General features: G+C 35.4%; 3 protein-coding genes across 6 annotated transcripts; all 3 read right to left on the reverse strand.

Annotated features, from left to right (window-relative positions):
• Positions 1–725: 725 nt before the first annotated feature.
• BGLU11 (beta glucosidase 11) lies at positions 726–7,395 on the reverse strand. Of its 4 annotated transcripts, XM_087122534.1 has the most exons (14): positions 6,864–7,395; positions 5,774–6,038; positions 5,613–5,676; positions 5,450–5,505; positions 4,665–4,740; positions 4,501–4,572; positions 4,344–4,431; positions 3,405–3,663; positions 3,215–3,330; positions 2,913–3,133; positions 1,738–1,766; positions 1,565–1,634; positions 1,222–1,312; positions 726–1,112 (listed from the first exon to the last, which is right to left on the reverse strand). In XM_087122534.1, exons 2-14 carry the CDS (start codon positions 5,921–5,923, stop codon positions 839–841), a joined length of 1,566 nt encoding a protein of 521 aa, XP_086978660.1. In that variant the 5' UTR covers positions 5,924–6,038; positions 6,864–7,395; the 3' UTR covers positions 726–838. The 4 variants fall into 4 exon arrangements, with proteins under 4 accessions (XP_086978660.1, XP_086978662.1, XP_086978661.1 ...); XM_087122536.1 differs by lacking the exon at positions 6,864–7,395 and having other exon boundaries at positions 5,613–5,689; positions 5,774–5,914; XM_087122535.1 differs by lacking the exon at positions 6,864–7,395 and having other exon boundaries at positions 5,613–5,698; positions 5,774–5,914.
• Positions 7,396–7,538: 143 nt separating this feature from the next.
• Positions 7,539–9,191, reverse strand: LOC111790204 (phytochrome A-associated F-box protein). The gene is made up of 2 exons (XM_023671053.2): positions 7,936–9,191; positions 7,539–7,788 (listed from the first exon to the last, which is right to left on the reverse strand). The coding sequence occupies exon 1, from the start codon at positions 9,004–9,006 to the stop codon at positions 8,011–8,013; it is 996 nt and encodes a 331-aa protein (XP_023526821.1). The 5' UTR covers positions 9,007–9,191; the 3' UTR covers positions 7,539–7,788; positions 7,936–8,010.
• Positions 9,192–10,564: 1,373 nt separating this feature from the next.
• Positions 10,565–14,351, reverse strand: LOC111790205 (NADH dehydrogenase [ubiquinone] iron-sulfur protein 5-B-like). Its single transcript, XM_023671054.2, has 2 exons — positions 14,061–14,351; positions 10,565–10,837 (listed from the first exon to the last, which is right to left on the reverse strand). The coding sequence occupies exons 1-2, from the start codon at positions 14,208–14,210 to the stop codon at positions 10,736–10,738; spliced, it is 252 nt and encodes an 83-aa protein (XP_023526822.1). The 5' UTR covers positions 14,211–14,351; the 3' UTR covers positions 10,565–10,735.
• Positions 14,352–14,853: the final 502 nt, after the last annotated feature.

Consider the following 14,853-nt stretch of genomic DNA (forward strand, 5'->3'; position numbering starts at 1 on the left):
TTTTTGGGGTGATAGTGGAAAAGTTGATAGATAAGTCACCCTTACTGTCACTAACCGTACATGAGATTTGCACATCATACGGCTCCTCGTTCAATTCTTTCGAAGTCATTGGATCCTTTTCCTCGTTCGAGAATCTCCTCCCCTCTTCCATTCCGTCCCAAAGAGTGATCGGGACCAATTCAGTCACGTTTTCATTCATTTGGAATCTGAACTCTTCTACGTCATTTTTATTTATTATTTTTCCCTTTGGGAGCCCGAGCCATCAGTGAGATACTAGAAGAGCTAGAATTCTAACCTTGTGTTAGGACCTACGGGCCAAGGGACAGTCTCAGGTAGACAGTTTCTATGAGGCGTAGGCCTCCCAAAAGGTAACGAAGGCGTGCAAAGGTTTCCTCGGGTCAGACAGAGATTGGCCCTCGAGTGCAAAGGCTGAAGGGAGCTTGACTGCAAGACCCACCCGTCGAGCAGGGACGAAAGTCGGCCTTAGTGATCCAACAGTGCCGAGTGGAAGGGCCGTCGCTCAACGGATAAAAGTTACTTTAGGGATAACAGGCTGATCTTCCCCAAGAGCTCACATCGACGAGAAAGTTTGGCATCTCGATGTATGAACTTTTTGTATTGCATGACATTATATACTTTCATTCCAAGACATACAAATTCATATTTAGTCTTAATATAGATTTTTTTAAAAGTTCGCCCATAACACTTGATCTCAAACGAGTTCATATCTTAAACAACTGCGAGTAACATTCAAATTTGTTCATACATTTATTCATTTTACATCATAATACCATACGACAAATAATATAATACAAAAAGGATTCGAACATTTGTATATTTATTCTAAAAGTTTATATGATGAGTATGATGAAGAAGGCAACGTGGTTTGATTGTTCTTGAGCTCCAAAACCCCATTTGAATGGGCAACCTTCCCTTTCCCTTTCCCTTTCAAAAAGTTGGAGAACCATTGAGCCGAGAATTTAGAATATCGTTTCAAATTTGGATCATCGAAATCTACGTAGAACAATCCATAACTTGAATCATATCCATCCAGTAACTCAAATACGTCAAGAAATGACCAACTGAAGTAGCCTTTTACGTTTGATCCATTCCTACAACAGTTTCAAAATTTGAGCTCAAGAACACAGAAATATGTGTATGTATAAACAAAATGATTATCTAATTAAGATGTAATTAGTTTGTCTTTATAAAAAGGATTACCTCAAAGCATCAAGAACAGCACCAATGTAGGCATGCATGTATTCCACTCTTGGCTCATCATTTAACCATGAATTTCTCTTCATTGGAAGACCTAACCAACATATTCCAAACAAACTACTATTAAATCAATAAATTACCAAATTTAATGCTTTTAAAAAAACTAATGTTCTTAATCTTCGTGGGTTCGTGGGTAGGGTTGAGTTGTAACCCTGTTTTCGTTTTTGTCTAGTCACCTATGAACCGATCAAAATTTAATTTTTTTTTAAATATAACCCAACTCAATCTGAATGGATCATTTGAACGCTCTTAATTTTTACAAAGACTTGTAAGAAACACAAGATACCATTTTCATAGACGTATGTTGGAGGATTGCCATAAACTTGCTTCAAGTACTCTATTACCATTTGGAGGCTCTACAAAATAAGTCTTGCTTTTCAATATCATAATAAGAAATACAAAATATTATGAAATGCAATTTATGATTTTCAATATTAAAAATAGAAAATATTTACTCACCTCGGGTGTCGTGACATTTTCATGTAACACTGAATCAGAAAGTAATTTAGAGTTAATTTCAAAAATATTATTTAGATACTTACCTTCTATATACCATTGCTAATAAATACTTTCATTTAAATATTTTTTTCGTACTCGTGGATAATATCATACCAACGTAGAGGGATTGTTTATTCTTAATATGGCATCTGAGTCATTGCCCTTTGTCTTAACCTAGAACAAAAAAGTTGTGAGTCTCAAATATGTAGTCATAGTGACCTCAGGTGTCGAACAAAAAGTGTACTTTGTTCAAGAGCTCAAGAGAATGAGTCGAAACTCAATTAAGGGGAGGTTGTTTGAGAGCTCCAGAGAAAGAATTCAGGTGTTGAACAAAAGGTGTACTTTGTTCGAGAGATCTAGAGAAGGAAGTCTCAGAAGAGGCTCTATGGTATACTTTGTTCTAGAAAAGGATAATTAAGGATTATTGGAGTACCAAATTAGCCAATGAAGGGGAAGATCATGGGTATATAAGTGAGAGACACTATCTTTATTGGTCCCAAAAGCATAAGTGGGCAATATCATATCAATATGGAGGTTCTTTGTTCCTAACATCGTGTCAAACTCATACTCTTATCTTAACTTAGTCGTATCAATAAAGTCCTCAAATGTCAAACAAATAAGTTGTAAGTCTCGAAGGTGTAGTCATAGTAACCTCAAGTGTCAAACAAAGGGTATACTTTGTTCGATAGCTCCAAAGAATATGTCGAGGCTCAATTAAGGGGAGTCTGTTCGAGAGCTCCAGAGAAAGAGACACTCAAGTGTTGGACAAAGGGTGTACTTTGTTCAAGGGCTCCAAGAAAAGAAAGCCTCAAGAGAGATTCGATGGTATACTTCGTTCGAGAAGATGATTGTTGAGGATTGTTGGAGTCCCACATTGGCTAATTAAGGGAAAGATTACGGGTATATAAATGAGGGACACTACTATCTCTATTGGTATAAGGCCTTCTGGGAAACCAAAAGTAAATTTAGGAGGGCTTATAGTGGACAATATCATACCAATCGAAGGCTTTTTGTTCCTAACATGATACCAATCGGAGGCTTTTTGTTCCTAACATGGTATCAGAGTCGTGTACTTATCTTAACTTAGCCTTATTTAATTTAGCATACGGGAAAAAGAGGAAAGCATAAGAACATACTGATTGCTTTTGCTCCCATATCAGCTCCAAGGTCTCTAGTTTCCATCATGAAGCTATAAGGATCATCTTTGATATGCCAATTCTGATAATGAATGATCCCTATGAAATCAGCAGACCCCTTCACTAGACTGCTCTCATCATCACTGAAAATTGGCATTTTTGACCCTACATTTTTCTTCATCAAATTAGGATACTCTCCAAACACTAATGGATGAAGCACCCTGCCACCCAAAAACAAGCAACAATATAGTCTCGATATTTTCAAATTTGTAACAATTTAACCCGAGATACCCTAAACTTACCAATTAACAAGAAACTCGTAGGCTCTTTCAACAGCCTTTGCGTCTTCTTTTGATTCCGTGAAAGGAACGAATCGAAACATATAGATGCTGATCCCTACGAAACCATGTTGTTTGTCCTGTGCTTCGAAAACAAATGTAAGGACTAAAATAGATTATTCAAAAGTTCGAGGACTAAAGAGAAATACGATACCTTGTAGTTATTTTTGTACAAACTTGCAGCAGATGTGTGTGCCAATAGACAATGATGCACAACCAAATAAGGCTCAGTTGATGAGTTTCCTTTAGAACAATTTCTGATTCCAAATGGAGGCGAGCATCGTTGAGGTGGTAGAAATCCTAAGTCGTATCCTCCCAACGCAAACACATTAGCCTCGTTTATAGTTGACCAATGCAACACCCTATCTCCAAATTCTCTAAAACATACCTCTGCGTATGCTTTGAAATCTTCTCTACATTCATGTTCAAAATCCGATATATTAGTCAACTTGAACATAGCTGATCTAATAGCTAAAACATGTCACAACTTGTCCTCTTTGGGCTTTCCCTTTCGGGCTTCTCCTCAAGGTTTTTAAAACGCGTCTGCTAGGGAGGTTTCCACACCCTTATAAAGAATATTTCGTTCCCCTTTGAGGAGGCTGAGCCCTGAAGGGGGTGGACACGAGGCGGTGTGCCAATAAGGACGCTCGATCCTGAAAGGGGGTAGATTGGGGGTTCCACATCATCGATTGGAGAAGGGAAGAAGTGCCAGCGAGGACGTTGGGCCCTGAAGCCCTGAAGGGGAGTGGATTGTGAGATCCAACATCGGTTGGAGATGGGAACGAAGAACTCTTAATAAGGGTGTGGAAACCTCTCAAAAACCTTGAGGGGAAGCCCGAAAGGGAAACTCAAAGAGGATAATATCTGCTAGCAATGGGCTTAGGTCGTTACACCCTAAGTCTATTTTGGAGAAATTATTTCGGAAAGTCAGTCAACACGATGTGGTCGACAGTTCTAAACCGTTGGATGTATAAGTAAATCTTAAACTAATAGTTATTAAAAGACATGCAGGTTTTCAAACTTACACGGTTATAGAAAACCAGCAATATTTTGTGTTCGGTAAATAGAGATGTAGGGGAATAACGGGTCTTACATAATCTTCGGACTAACCCATCCGCCATACTCATCTTCAAGTGCTTGTGGAAGATCAAAGTTATGCAATGTTACATGGGGTTGAATTCCTATTCAAGAAGATCATAAGATAAATGTGCATAAGAATAGAAGCTATGATTGAAACATTGGGCAACAACCATGGGTGATGAGTTCATTGATGAGATTGTTGTAGTATTCTAACCCCTTTGGATTTATGGCTCCTCTTCCATCTGAGAAACAAACAAAATATGTCTAAGTTTTTTTTTTCTTCTTTCTTTTGGCATACAACTTTGTTAGTGCATAAGGACTTTTGTTAATTTACTTGGAATAAGTCTCGACCATGAGATGGAAAATCTATAAGCATCAAGTCCAACATCCACCATCAATTTCACATCTTCCTACATTAACAAACATGATCTTATAAGCTAATCGAGTATATGAACCAAGCTTGGGCTAAGAAATTAATTAACAAGAATGCAATTTCGCCACTCGTGTTACTTACTTTTAGCTTCTAAGAGTGAAGACAATCTCCACGGACCAACACAAGTCCTTTTCGCATGCTTTGTCCTTAATTAGAAGCAAATTTCCATGAGGTCACCCAACATAGAATTGCTTCAAGTAAAACACATTGTGAGTTAGGACGAAGTATGCTGAAAGAACCCATGTTGGGTCATTCAACAAAACATACTCCAAAGTTCAGTGTGATTTGCTTAGAGCAATTCTATGTTGAATGACCTCTTTGAAAGTTTTCTACGATACATGTGAGTCTGGACAAAACATGCTGAAAGGACCCGTGTTGGTTTGTGGGGATAATCTTCACTCTTAGAAATGAGAAATAAATAACGTGACCATGTTGTAGGTAGATGTAGGGGAATGTCGAGGTCATCAGGTGTTATATCCAAATTCTAAATCCTAATCTGAATCCTAGGCATGGAGTGTTACACGACTTCATCTTTATAGCTTATAAACGCATATGGTCCTAGTTAATTTGTGTATCTACATATATAAGAAAACTCATTCGATCTTTACAAAATTGTTCATGATTGACAGTCACATGTGAAAGTGTAGAGAGCAAACATGTTTGGTAAGCTAAAATGAAATACATACCTTATATTTGTGATATTGATCACATGCTATGTCACCGTCTCCTCCAGGTCCATCTCCTACCATACATTTAAACCAGAATTGTGTTCATTAATGAGTCATAGCCCCATGAAAATGACTTATTTTGTTCAATAAATGAGCAGAAAAGAAGAAGTGATACACATACCAGAATGAGCATAGGTATCCCAAATGCTTGGTGTCCTGCCATCTTGCTTAGCAGCTCCTTCAACCTTTACATTTTGGCTACTTCAACTGTTAAGCTTCTATAAACAAACCCTCTATCTCAAACTAAATAAACCGAAAAAGGGTCGAAAAAGAGAGAAGAACCTGATAAGCAGTGGTGCCAGATCCAAAAACAAACGCAGGTGGAAAATCGTATCTGCTATAAGAATCAGCAAAAGCAGCAGCAGCTCCTATACCTGTTGGCTTTAAGAGCATCAGCAACAATAACCCATTTATGAGACCCAAATTTGACATGTTTTTCCCTTTCTTCTTGGGTTCTGAGGATCAAAACTAGAGTTTATATTCAAAGCGATCTGCAGAGAAAGCCCCAGAAGCTTGTAAAGCCCGACAGCGATGGCGACGGCGATGCCTTCAATGCGAGAGGAACCACTAAATAAAGCTCTCTGTTTGTGTGAAATGGAAAAGAGCTACGAATTTAAAAGTATTATTTTGTTGATGGGTTTGAGCATTTATTTTAGTTTTTAATTTGATGTTTTAAAATTTCCGGACCGTTTGATTCTCCAGTCTCGTAATTCTTTGAATTAATTAGAAAAAGTAAATTTTTTAAATATAAAGCAAATAATTAAAACTTTTAAAACTAAACCAAACCAAGAACTTTTTTTTTTTTTTATTTCAATAGAGAATTATTGTCTATTTTATGTCTCTATTATTAAAAAGTTTAATAATAATCCTGCATAATTAAAAATAAATAAATAAAATTAGAAGATAAACTGGGTTATCCGAAAGTTCCTAATTTTGTCTACAAATTTCTATGAAATTACCGAAATTTTGACTTTTCTACTATTTAACAATTATTGATGATATAATTAAAAATATTTATAGCATTAAAAGATTAGTTTTTTTTATTTATTTAAATAATGACTAAATTGAAAATATTTGTTTATTAATGACTCGGAGAACTTATCAAAAATTAATGAGGCAATGGATTTTTGTGCGTGATTCATTACTTTACAAAGCAAAACGACGGAGGTTAAGTGCGTTTCATGCAAACAGCCGGCTTTCCATATAAATAATTAATATTAATTAATTAGACTTTAAAAAATTAATTAAATATTTGATCAATAGATATGACGAATATATCATTGACGGGAATGACTAGATCTCTCTTAATTATTTAACTAAAAAGAAAAAAAAAAACTAAAGTAGAACGTACGAGCGATGAAGGTTTAACTACCTCGCTCGAGATTCATTGGCCTTGAATGTGGCATGCCTACAACTTTGTTTAGTCATCTATTGCACGTTTTCCCATCAACCTAGAAGCATCATCAAAGGTTTCTACTCAAATAGAGACCTTTCTACGGGATGAAGGCACATGGAATGTTATCTAACATCGATGCATTTGGTAATATTATCAAATCAAATAAACCTTTCAAGTTTGTAAGGTCTAAGCTCATCGCCAGTAGATATGGTTCTCTTTTGGGTTTCTCCTCAAGATTTTTAACAAGATTTTTAAAACGGTCTGCTAGAGAGAGGTTTCCACCCCTTATAACCAATGTGGGATCTTACAATCTACCCTTTCAAGGCACAACGTCCTTGCTAGCACTCGTTCCCCTCTCCAATCGATGTGGGATCTCACAAGTTTGGAAAAGATGACAACATGAGGTTGGATTTGGTCAAGATGGTCTTCTGGATTTGGTATTTTGTTCGAGCGAAACACTTAAGGATCGAGTTTAATGCATACTACATTGGTCGAACTATCAGGGTATTTGGAGTCAATGACAAGAGTGAGTTTTAGATAGCCTATTTACTTGGTGCTCTACCGAAAAGAGTGCTTACAGAAAGGTTTGTTCTCACTAGAAAACACCTAAACTCACCCTGCAAATACTAAGATCATTCAGACTTGGTTCAATTGGCCCTACAAATCTCTAAGAACATAGTCTTAGAGCATTTCTTTCATTAAATGAAGAAGGGGAAACAATACTCCCACTATAACAGATCAATTCATCATATACAAACACAAGATTATACGCACAAAATACCAAGGTTTTGATTTCTTTCTACTTATCTTTTAAGGATTGCTCCATTTGAACTTCCAACTTCTTTCGCCCCATCATCCTCCAAGGTTGAAAGCTATGCTATGTCCCATCTTTCCCTAGCAGCTACAGATAAATGAAACATGTACAACTCAAATGAAACTCTTAGAAAGTAATATAAGAGCACAGAGATCATGTCCAATTCATGAAAAACAGGCCAAAAGGGAAAGATATTGATATCAAGGTATAAAATGGTATAGACATAAGAACTACCAAAACATTGCCTCCATGTATTTCTCGAGTTCCTATGGATTTGAATGAGGAATTAGAGCAAACCCAGAAGTGAAATCAAGTGTATAATGGCAGATCCGTCCAAGCTCCAGAGACATGTCCATTCTCACAGACATAAGCTCGAACAACTGGCTCTCCATCATCATGGTACCCGAAAACTCGCCTCAAACAGAAGGCGGAATGCAAATCCCAAGTCTCGTTGCAAGAACAAAACGCACAATTCACATCAATTTTGTTCCTATTGCCATCCCTTATCGTTCTCCAGACATGAGATCCCTTGAAGTTCTTGAAAACGCCTCTGAAAATCATGTAATTACGCTTCTCTTCAATGTGAACACATCCAGGCCAATCACAAATGTACAGAGAATCGCCGCGAAATCGGCTTCGAAGCAGTTTGTTTCCTTCTTCCCTGCTTAAGTTCCAAACACCAGATGCCAAATGCGATTTCATGGACCTGCTGATTCTTCTCCTCTCCGAGAGATAAAATTCCCTATCCGCCATAAAAACGCCTTTCTCCACTTTGGTAACACCAATTTGGGGGTCGGGAACATCGGAGGCTTCAGAATCATTATAAACAGTATCGAGATACAGATCATCGTAGAGAGACCAAGCACAATCAGAAGCAGAAGCAGAGGCAGAGAGATCAGAATTAACCTCAAATAGAGCAGTAGAGGATTTCGATTTCGTTTCCGTTTCCGATAGGTGAGACGCGACCAATTTCATGTAATTTTCATCAGGACCAAGCTCGCGGCCGAGGCCGAAATCGGAATTCTCGAGAAGAACACCGGAATGGATGAGACCGGGACAACAGACAGCAAGCTTATGAAGGGAGGCCCATCCACCGGGGGGAATAGAGCCGCCGATAGCAAGATCAGCAACGAGAGAGGGGATGGCCTTGGAACACTTATTCTTCCAGCAGATGTTGCGGATAATAGAGGAGAATTTGGTGGAAACACAGGCCAATCGAGCCCAGTAGCGGGGATCGTCTTCGAGCTTGAAGAAGATGTTGAGAAGAATGTCGTCGGGAAGGGAAGAAAAGGCAGAATCCGCCATTTCTGAAAGTGGAAATGAATTGAATCAAGAAATGGTTGTAGTTGGGAAAGATTAAAAAGGGTGAGATTCGAATAGTATGGGTGTGTTGAAGCGGTCGGTGGCGAATGTGAAGACTGTCCTCACCATTTGCATCCACAAACGGCCCTCTGGTTTTGCGTCCACACAAATCCCCCAACTTTTCATCATAAAAACACGGACAATTCCTACAAATAAATTAATAATGTACTTTTTTTTTTCTTTTTTTTTTTTTCCTTTTTTATTTTAGCCACCATGTTATCATTCAGTAAAATTATTTTTATGTTCTTAATTATGTTTTTGCTGATTGGATAAAATTTAGTATGATGTGTTCATCAAAATGGATTGAATTTATTGCGTGAATCTTTGTTAGTTTTCTTAATTTTTTAATTTTGATTCAGGTTAGTTTTCTTAATTTTTTAATTTTGACTGAATCCACTGAATCCTAATAGAGAAAATGATCCAAATTTATGGAATGACATCGAGATTTTGAGCATAATGATATCGAGATTATGGAATGAAAGTGGAGAGTTTATAAGTAAAATTAAATATCTTGAATTTTTAGGTCAAGTTTAAAAAATAAGCAATATAAATTAAGACATGTGGTTCAATTAAAGTCCAAATTTGAGACCTTTACACATGCTCCAATTGGGTTAGAGTTTTAGGTCATTTCTCTGTTGAATTGCTTACTCTATTATCTAATAATGCAATGGTATTAATTTGCGAGATGATGCAAACATAATTATTTTTTTGAACATATTCAAATATAATACGTTGAAAAGAAAATTAATAAAAGAATCAATATAATTAATGTAAGAAAGTTAATAAAGAAAATTTGATAGGAACATTAGTTGAGAAGAGTTGAAAAAAAGTAAAAAAGAGATTCAATCAATCTCTTATTGCCTCGAGAAGATTGAGGGAATCGAATATAAAAAGGAAAAAATAAAGAATTTAATTTTTGGGATCCGGGACATAAATGTCTTTTCATATTCAATCGAGTCTTAAAAAACTAGCTTTCTGAAATGGCCCATTTTCACAAACTAAAATGACATTTTCAATTTTGTAATAATTTATTTTTTGAATTATTAAACACGAAAATATATTAATGAATTTTATAAAATATCTTATTAAATACTTTTGAAATTCAAATATCTATTAAACACAAAATTAAAAGCAACATAAAATCAAATGTACTTACAAACACAAACTTGTAAAAACCAGATTACACTTTTTTGAAGTTTCAAGGAAGGAATTAAGCCCCTTGATAGAAATGTTGAAATTCTAACATATTTATATTTGAAGGAAGGAATTTTTACTAAAAGTTGGGGTGAAAAGAAGAGGGAAGAAGCAACATAAAGATGTGGTGATGGTGGGTGTTGAAATCCATGTTTTGATTGAAAGATGTCCATCTATGAGAGAGGTGAGGTGAAAGGCATTGGGTAAGGACATTCACTTCACCCCATTGATAAGAAAGGAATCTCCAGTGGCTTTATGACTAGCAATCCAAACACTTCCCCAGACACACACATTTGGAGCTTATTGATTAAACTAGAACTTGGAAATAAGATGAATTGACCTTGTTATGGCTTGTGAATTTCATACCGGATTCAGGAAAGACAGAAAAGACTGTCATTAACAAGTCAAAAATTGTTCAAATAACAACGCATGTCCATGCATTCTTCATTCTTCAATCTTTGAAGAATGATGATTATGACTATGCATGAGCAGCTTCAACTTGTTTACCCTCTTTGGCCTCCCGTTCGGCTGCTCTTAGCTTACGCTTCTCCTCCTTATAGACACGGTTTCTTCTTTGGAACTGTAAGGTATGGCCCAAACAAACAAATGGAATTAGAACGGATTCTTGCCAAGCGGGCAGAATCATTTTTTATAAAACCAGATCAACCTACTAGCATTTTGGATGTTTATCCATGTGTTCCTATTCGTTAACAATGAAACCATTCTCTTATCAAGCCTAAAAAAGTAATTCTTAAGAGCCTTCCATAAATCAACTCACTAATATATTCATATTGAGTAGAGAGATAAATAACAAATATGATAGGTACAACTTAGAAATCTGAGCTCCATGTCCAGATATACACCTCATTATTCAAAAATGGAAGAGTTGTCTTAAGTGAATGATATAACGCGATTTTGCAAAAGGAAATGATGCAAAAAAAAATGTACATGAGCTTCGAAGTTCGATTTCTGTAAACTATGATTTTAAACATATCCTCCAGATCATCATGATTGAATACCTCACTCAATTAATAAATATTAGAATTCAAGTCACAATCATAACATGTTAAACTGCTTTTATCTTGTTCCACAAATTCATTTAACTAATTTATATGTTAATAAAGACAACAGCAAAAATAACACAACAAACATAATCTAACCAATTTATGTCTGGTATTTTCATCAAGGTCAAATTAGTAGTTGAAAGAATCAAGTACCAGCTCGACTCACTCTAAACAGCTTTTTGTTTCTTTAAAGACGTGGTGCATGACTAATTCTATGGAATAATCGCAAGTACTATGTTGTGTCAGGATACTAGACAAATATTTCTAGAATGTTAGGTAGAAGGCGGCTATAATTTAAGTTTGAACCATGATTGAGACCTCAAATGCATTTAAGATAACCGCTTGCTCTTGGGACTAGTGAACCAACCCATGATGGCTTTAGAATGCAAAAAAATAAATTAATTAATTAAATTAAAACTATCCACCTGTCTACCCTTTTCCACATGAGCAATCAAACTGAACGTACAAGTGATATAACAAACTTATCTATATGACGTGATAGCAATAGCAAAGCAGCCAGACACGCACACATGGAACGATTAAAACATTACAATATAAGGTGGCACCAAAAATAGTGATTGGATTGAGATTCATTTCTGACTCAAGTAAGCAACACATCCCAGGAAAATCAGAAAATATCATCTGATTGCATGGTGAAAATAAAAGTTAACCATATTCCTACAAAAACCTAGCACTGTGATTTTTGTTACTTGGTGGGTTTGGATATAAAAATAAAGTCAATTTTAGCAGAATCCACCTATCATCAAGATAAATTAAAGTAGAATCAAGAGAGAAGCTACTGGAGAAGGAAAAAGAATAAAGGAAAAAACAGGTGTAAACTAGTCAAGGGGTTGATACCAAACACGGAGATATTAAGCAACGGGAGTTCTCAAATTCAAATGATCGGTGCCAAATTAATAGGGCGTGTCATTACCAACAAGGGAAGGTAAGTTGAATACTATTCTTGTAAACCAAAACTATCCATAGTTGCATGTGCTTTCCAGAAGTCACATGCATAAGGCGTAATCATTTAGAAATAACAATGAAGACAAATTTAAACAACTACCCTAGTGTTTATGCATTTTTCAATAATTTAGTCTCTACCGTCCAAAAAGTTTCAACTTAGTTCCTTTTGATTTAATACTTTCAATTATATCATTCTCATCCATAAATGTTAAAATTTACTGATGATAAGCTTTCATGATATGATATTTAGAGAGTTGGCAAAAATTTTAAATGGAAACCATGCAAATGTCAAAATTTCTACCAACTTCTTAAAAATATGGAGGTCAAGTTAGAAAATTTCCTTACTTAAATGCCATGATTCCTTTTCTAAATTTAAATTTTTGTCAACTCACCAAATATCATACAATGTAAACTTATCATAAGTCAATTCTAACATTTACCGATGTAAAGGACATAACTGAAAAAAACATAATAGATTGAATTGAAGAAACACTCAAATATTAGAGTCTTGCACATATTTAAACCCATAAAAACTAACAAATTTAGCTGAGGTTTATTTAGATTTTCACATATGCAAAGCTGGTGACAACGTGAACATTGAAAGAAAGGATCTATCAAAGATATAACAAAAGAAAATGGAAATTTAGGACGTGGAAAGAGATCCAAATGCCCCCAATAGCTAAAAATCAACAGTTGAAAATCGGCAGAGTATCAGAGAACAACTTATGAAAATATGATTCGGGAGGAGGATTTCATCACCAAGATGATAATATTGAAAGACTGTAGTTGCAAAGCTTGATATGTTGAGACTACCAGTTTACATATTAAAATGCTCATAGATAGAATGCCATCGACTCCAACAGCATAGAAGCTTACTTTTAACAATCAAGCATATATATATTCAGCTTACCATAAACATGTCCCACTTCCGTTTTTATTTTATTTATTACTATTTTTTTTTTAGAATAAAACAAACTCTTCACATTAAACTTAGAAGGCAAAACTCAATGTTGTTAGAGTAAGTGTATATAGATCCATATCTTCATAGGGAAGATGTACGTTCAGAAACATAAAATCACACAATTGTGGTTCAGCAGAAACACCTAAACAAAATATAACTTTTTCTTTTTAGTTCAAACCATTGCAAAAGTGGAGGACCAAACTATCTTTGGGATGTTAATTGGTATCTTATACATTGAACTATGGTTGGATTTGCCTAAACATATTATATCACAAGCAATGTATGGCAAGCTGCTCGCTTGAAACAATAAAGTTGACCTGTCCCTCTCCCTCATTATACACAAAACTCCATATGTAATAGGTTGAGACTGAGGTCTCCACCATGCTTCTCTAAAACATTCTTTCTTGTTGATAAGAACTCTAAAAAGTTCATCAAAATATGGAAAAACTATGTGGAACTGGAAACGGAAGCCACAAAACCTTATTTCTTCTTCGACATGACATGACCTTTCCCTAATCAATCACTATCATCAAAAGCCACAAAAAAACAAGTATTCATAAATTCAAATTTCTCCAGAAATTTTGTCAATCAACAAGTTGCATATATAAACAGACCTAATCCAAATCTCACGCAACCGACTTCGGATGCGACGTTGAAAACATGAGCCGAGGTCAAATTAGGCATCAAAAGCTCTAATGAACAAGGAACCACATATCTAATCCCAATTCAGGCAATCAATCTAACTTATACATAAGAATGTGGAAGAAAATTGAAATAGATGCAAGAAAGCAAGGGGAAATGGAAGGTCTCACCTCCTTGGAATGGTGGAGGCACTCGAGATAATCTTCACGGAGTAGAGTACAGTCCTTTGGTTCTCGGCAGCGGGACATACAATCGCTGAAATCAATCCAGAAATCGTAGCATCGGCCCTTGTTCCCGGTTATTCCCCACCCTGACGCCATCGTCTGAACCTTTCGAGGTCACCACTGAATCGGAATCTCTGATTTGTGAGTTGCGTTTGGTGTGGCTGCAGCCGCTGAGGCCGAGTGGAAGTTACTAAAATGTAATCGGAGTCTGGTTCGGGTTTCCGGGGTAACTGTGGCAAAAATGGAATTTTGTTTTTAAATGACAAAGGGCTCACCTTAGTTTGAAATTTGTGATGTTTTTAAAATAAAATTAAATTAATAAAAATATTTTTTCTTCCCATTCATTTCAAAAATAGTTTTAAACTTAAAAAATAAATCTTTAAAATATCATTAAAACTTTAAATAGTTAATATTTTAAAAGTTTTATTAATATTTTTAACTAAAAAAAACTTCAAAAACACTTTTTAAACTTTAATAAATAACTTTTGAAAATAATCTATGAGGTGTCAATAAACCGTTTTCGTTCATATATTGATAATAAACAAAATTTTAAACTTTAGGTAAAAGGTGTTAATATTATTTTTAAAATTTCATTGGTAGCCGTGATGATATTTTCAAACATTAAAAAATAACTTACAAATATTAATTAAAATTTTTGAGGTTCAAAATTACTTTTGAAATACTATTAAAAAATTTAATAATCTTTTTAAAATAGAGCGTTTTCCTCCTCTAAAACTAA

The sequence above is a fragment of the Cucurbita pepo genome, chromosome 3 (genome assembly GCF_057944985.1).
Source record: "Cucurbita pepo subsp. pepo isolate OVF chromosome 3, ASM5794498v1, whole genome shotgun sequence".
In the NCBI taxonomy this organism is placed as follows: Eukaryota; Viridiplantae; Streptophyta; class Magnoliopsida; order Cucurbitales; family Cucurbitaceae; genus Cucurbita; species Cucurbita pepo.

Bases quoted from the DNA above. Each gene is read 5' to 3' on its own strand.
- BGLU11 (XM_087122534.1), bottom strand. From the start codon at position 5,923: ATGTCAAATTTGGGTCTCATAAATGGGTTATTGTTGCTGATGCTCTTA. The intron at 5,506-5,612 runs GTATGTGTATCA...AATGTATGGTAG, and splicing joins GGATACCTATGCTCATTCTG to GAGATGGACCTGGAGGAGAC. The intron at 1,767-2,912 runs GTATGTTCTTAT...TTTCTGATTCAG, and splicing joins TATGGGAGCAAAAGCAATCA to TGTTACATGAAAATGTCACG.
- LOC111790204 (XM_023671053.2), bottom strand. From the start codon at position 9,006: ATGGCGGATTCTGCCTTTTCTTCCCTTCCCGACGACATTCTTCTCAAC.
- LOC111790205 (XM_023671054.2), bottom strand. From the start codon at position 14,210: ATGGCGTCAGGGTGGGGAATAACCGGGAACAAGGGCCGATGCTACGAT. The intron at 10,838-14,060 runs GTGAGACCTTCC...CATACCTTACAG, and splicing joins GCCTCCACCATTCCAAGGAG to TTCCAAAGAAGAAACCGTGT.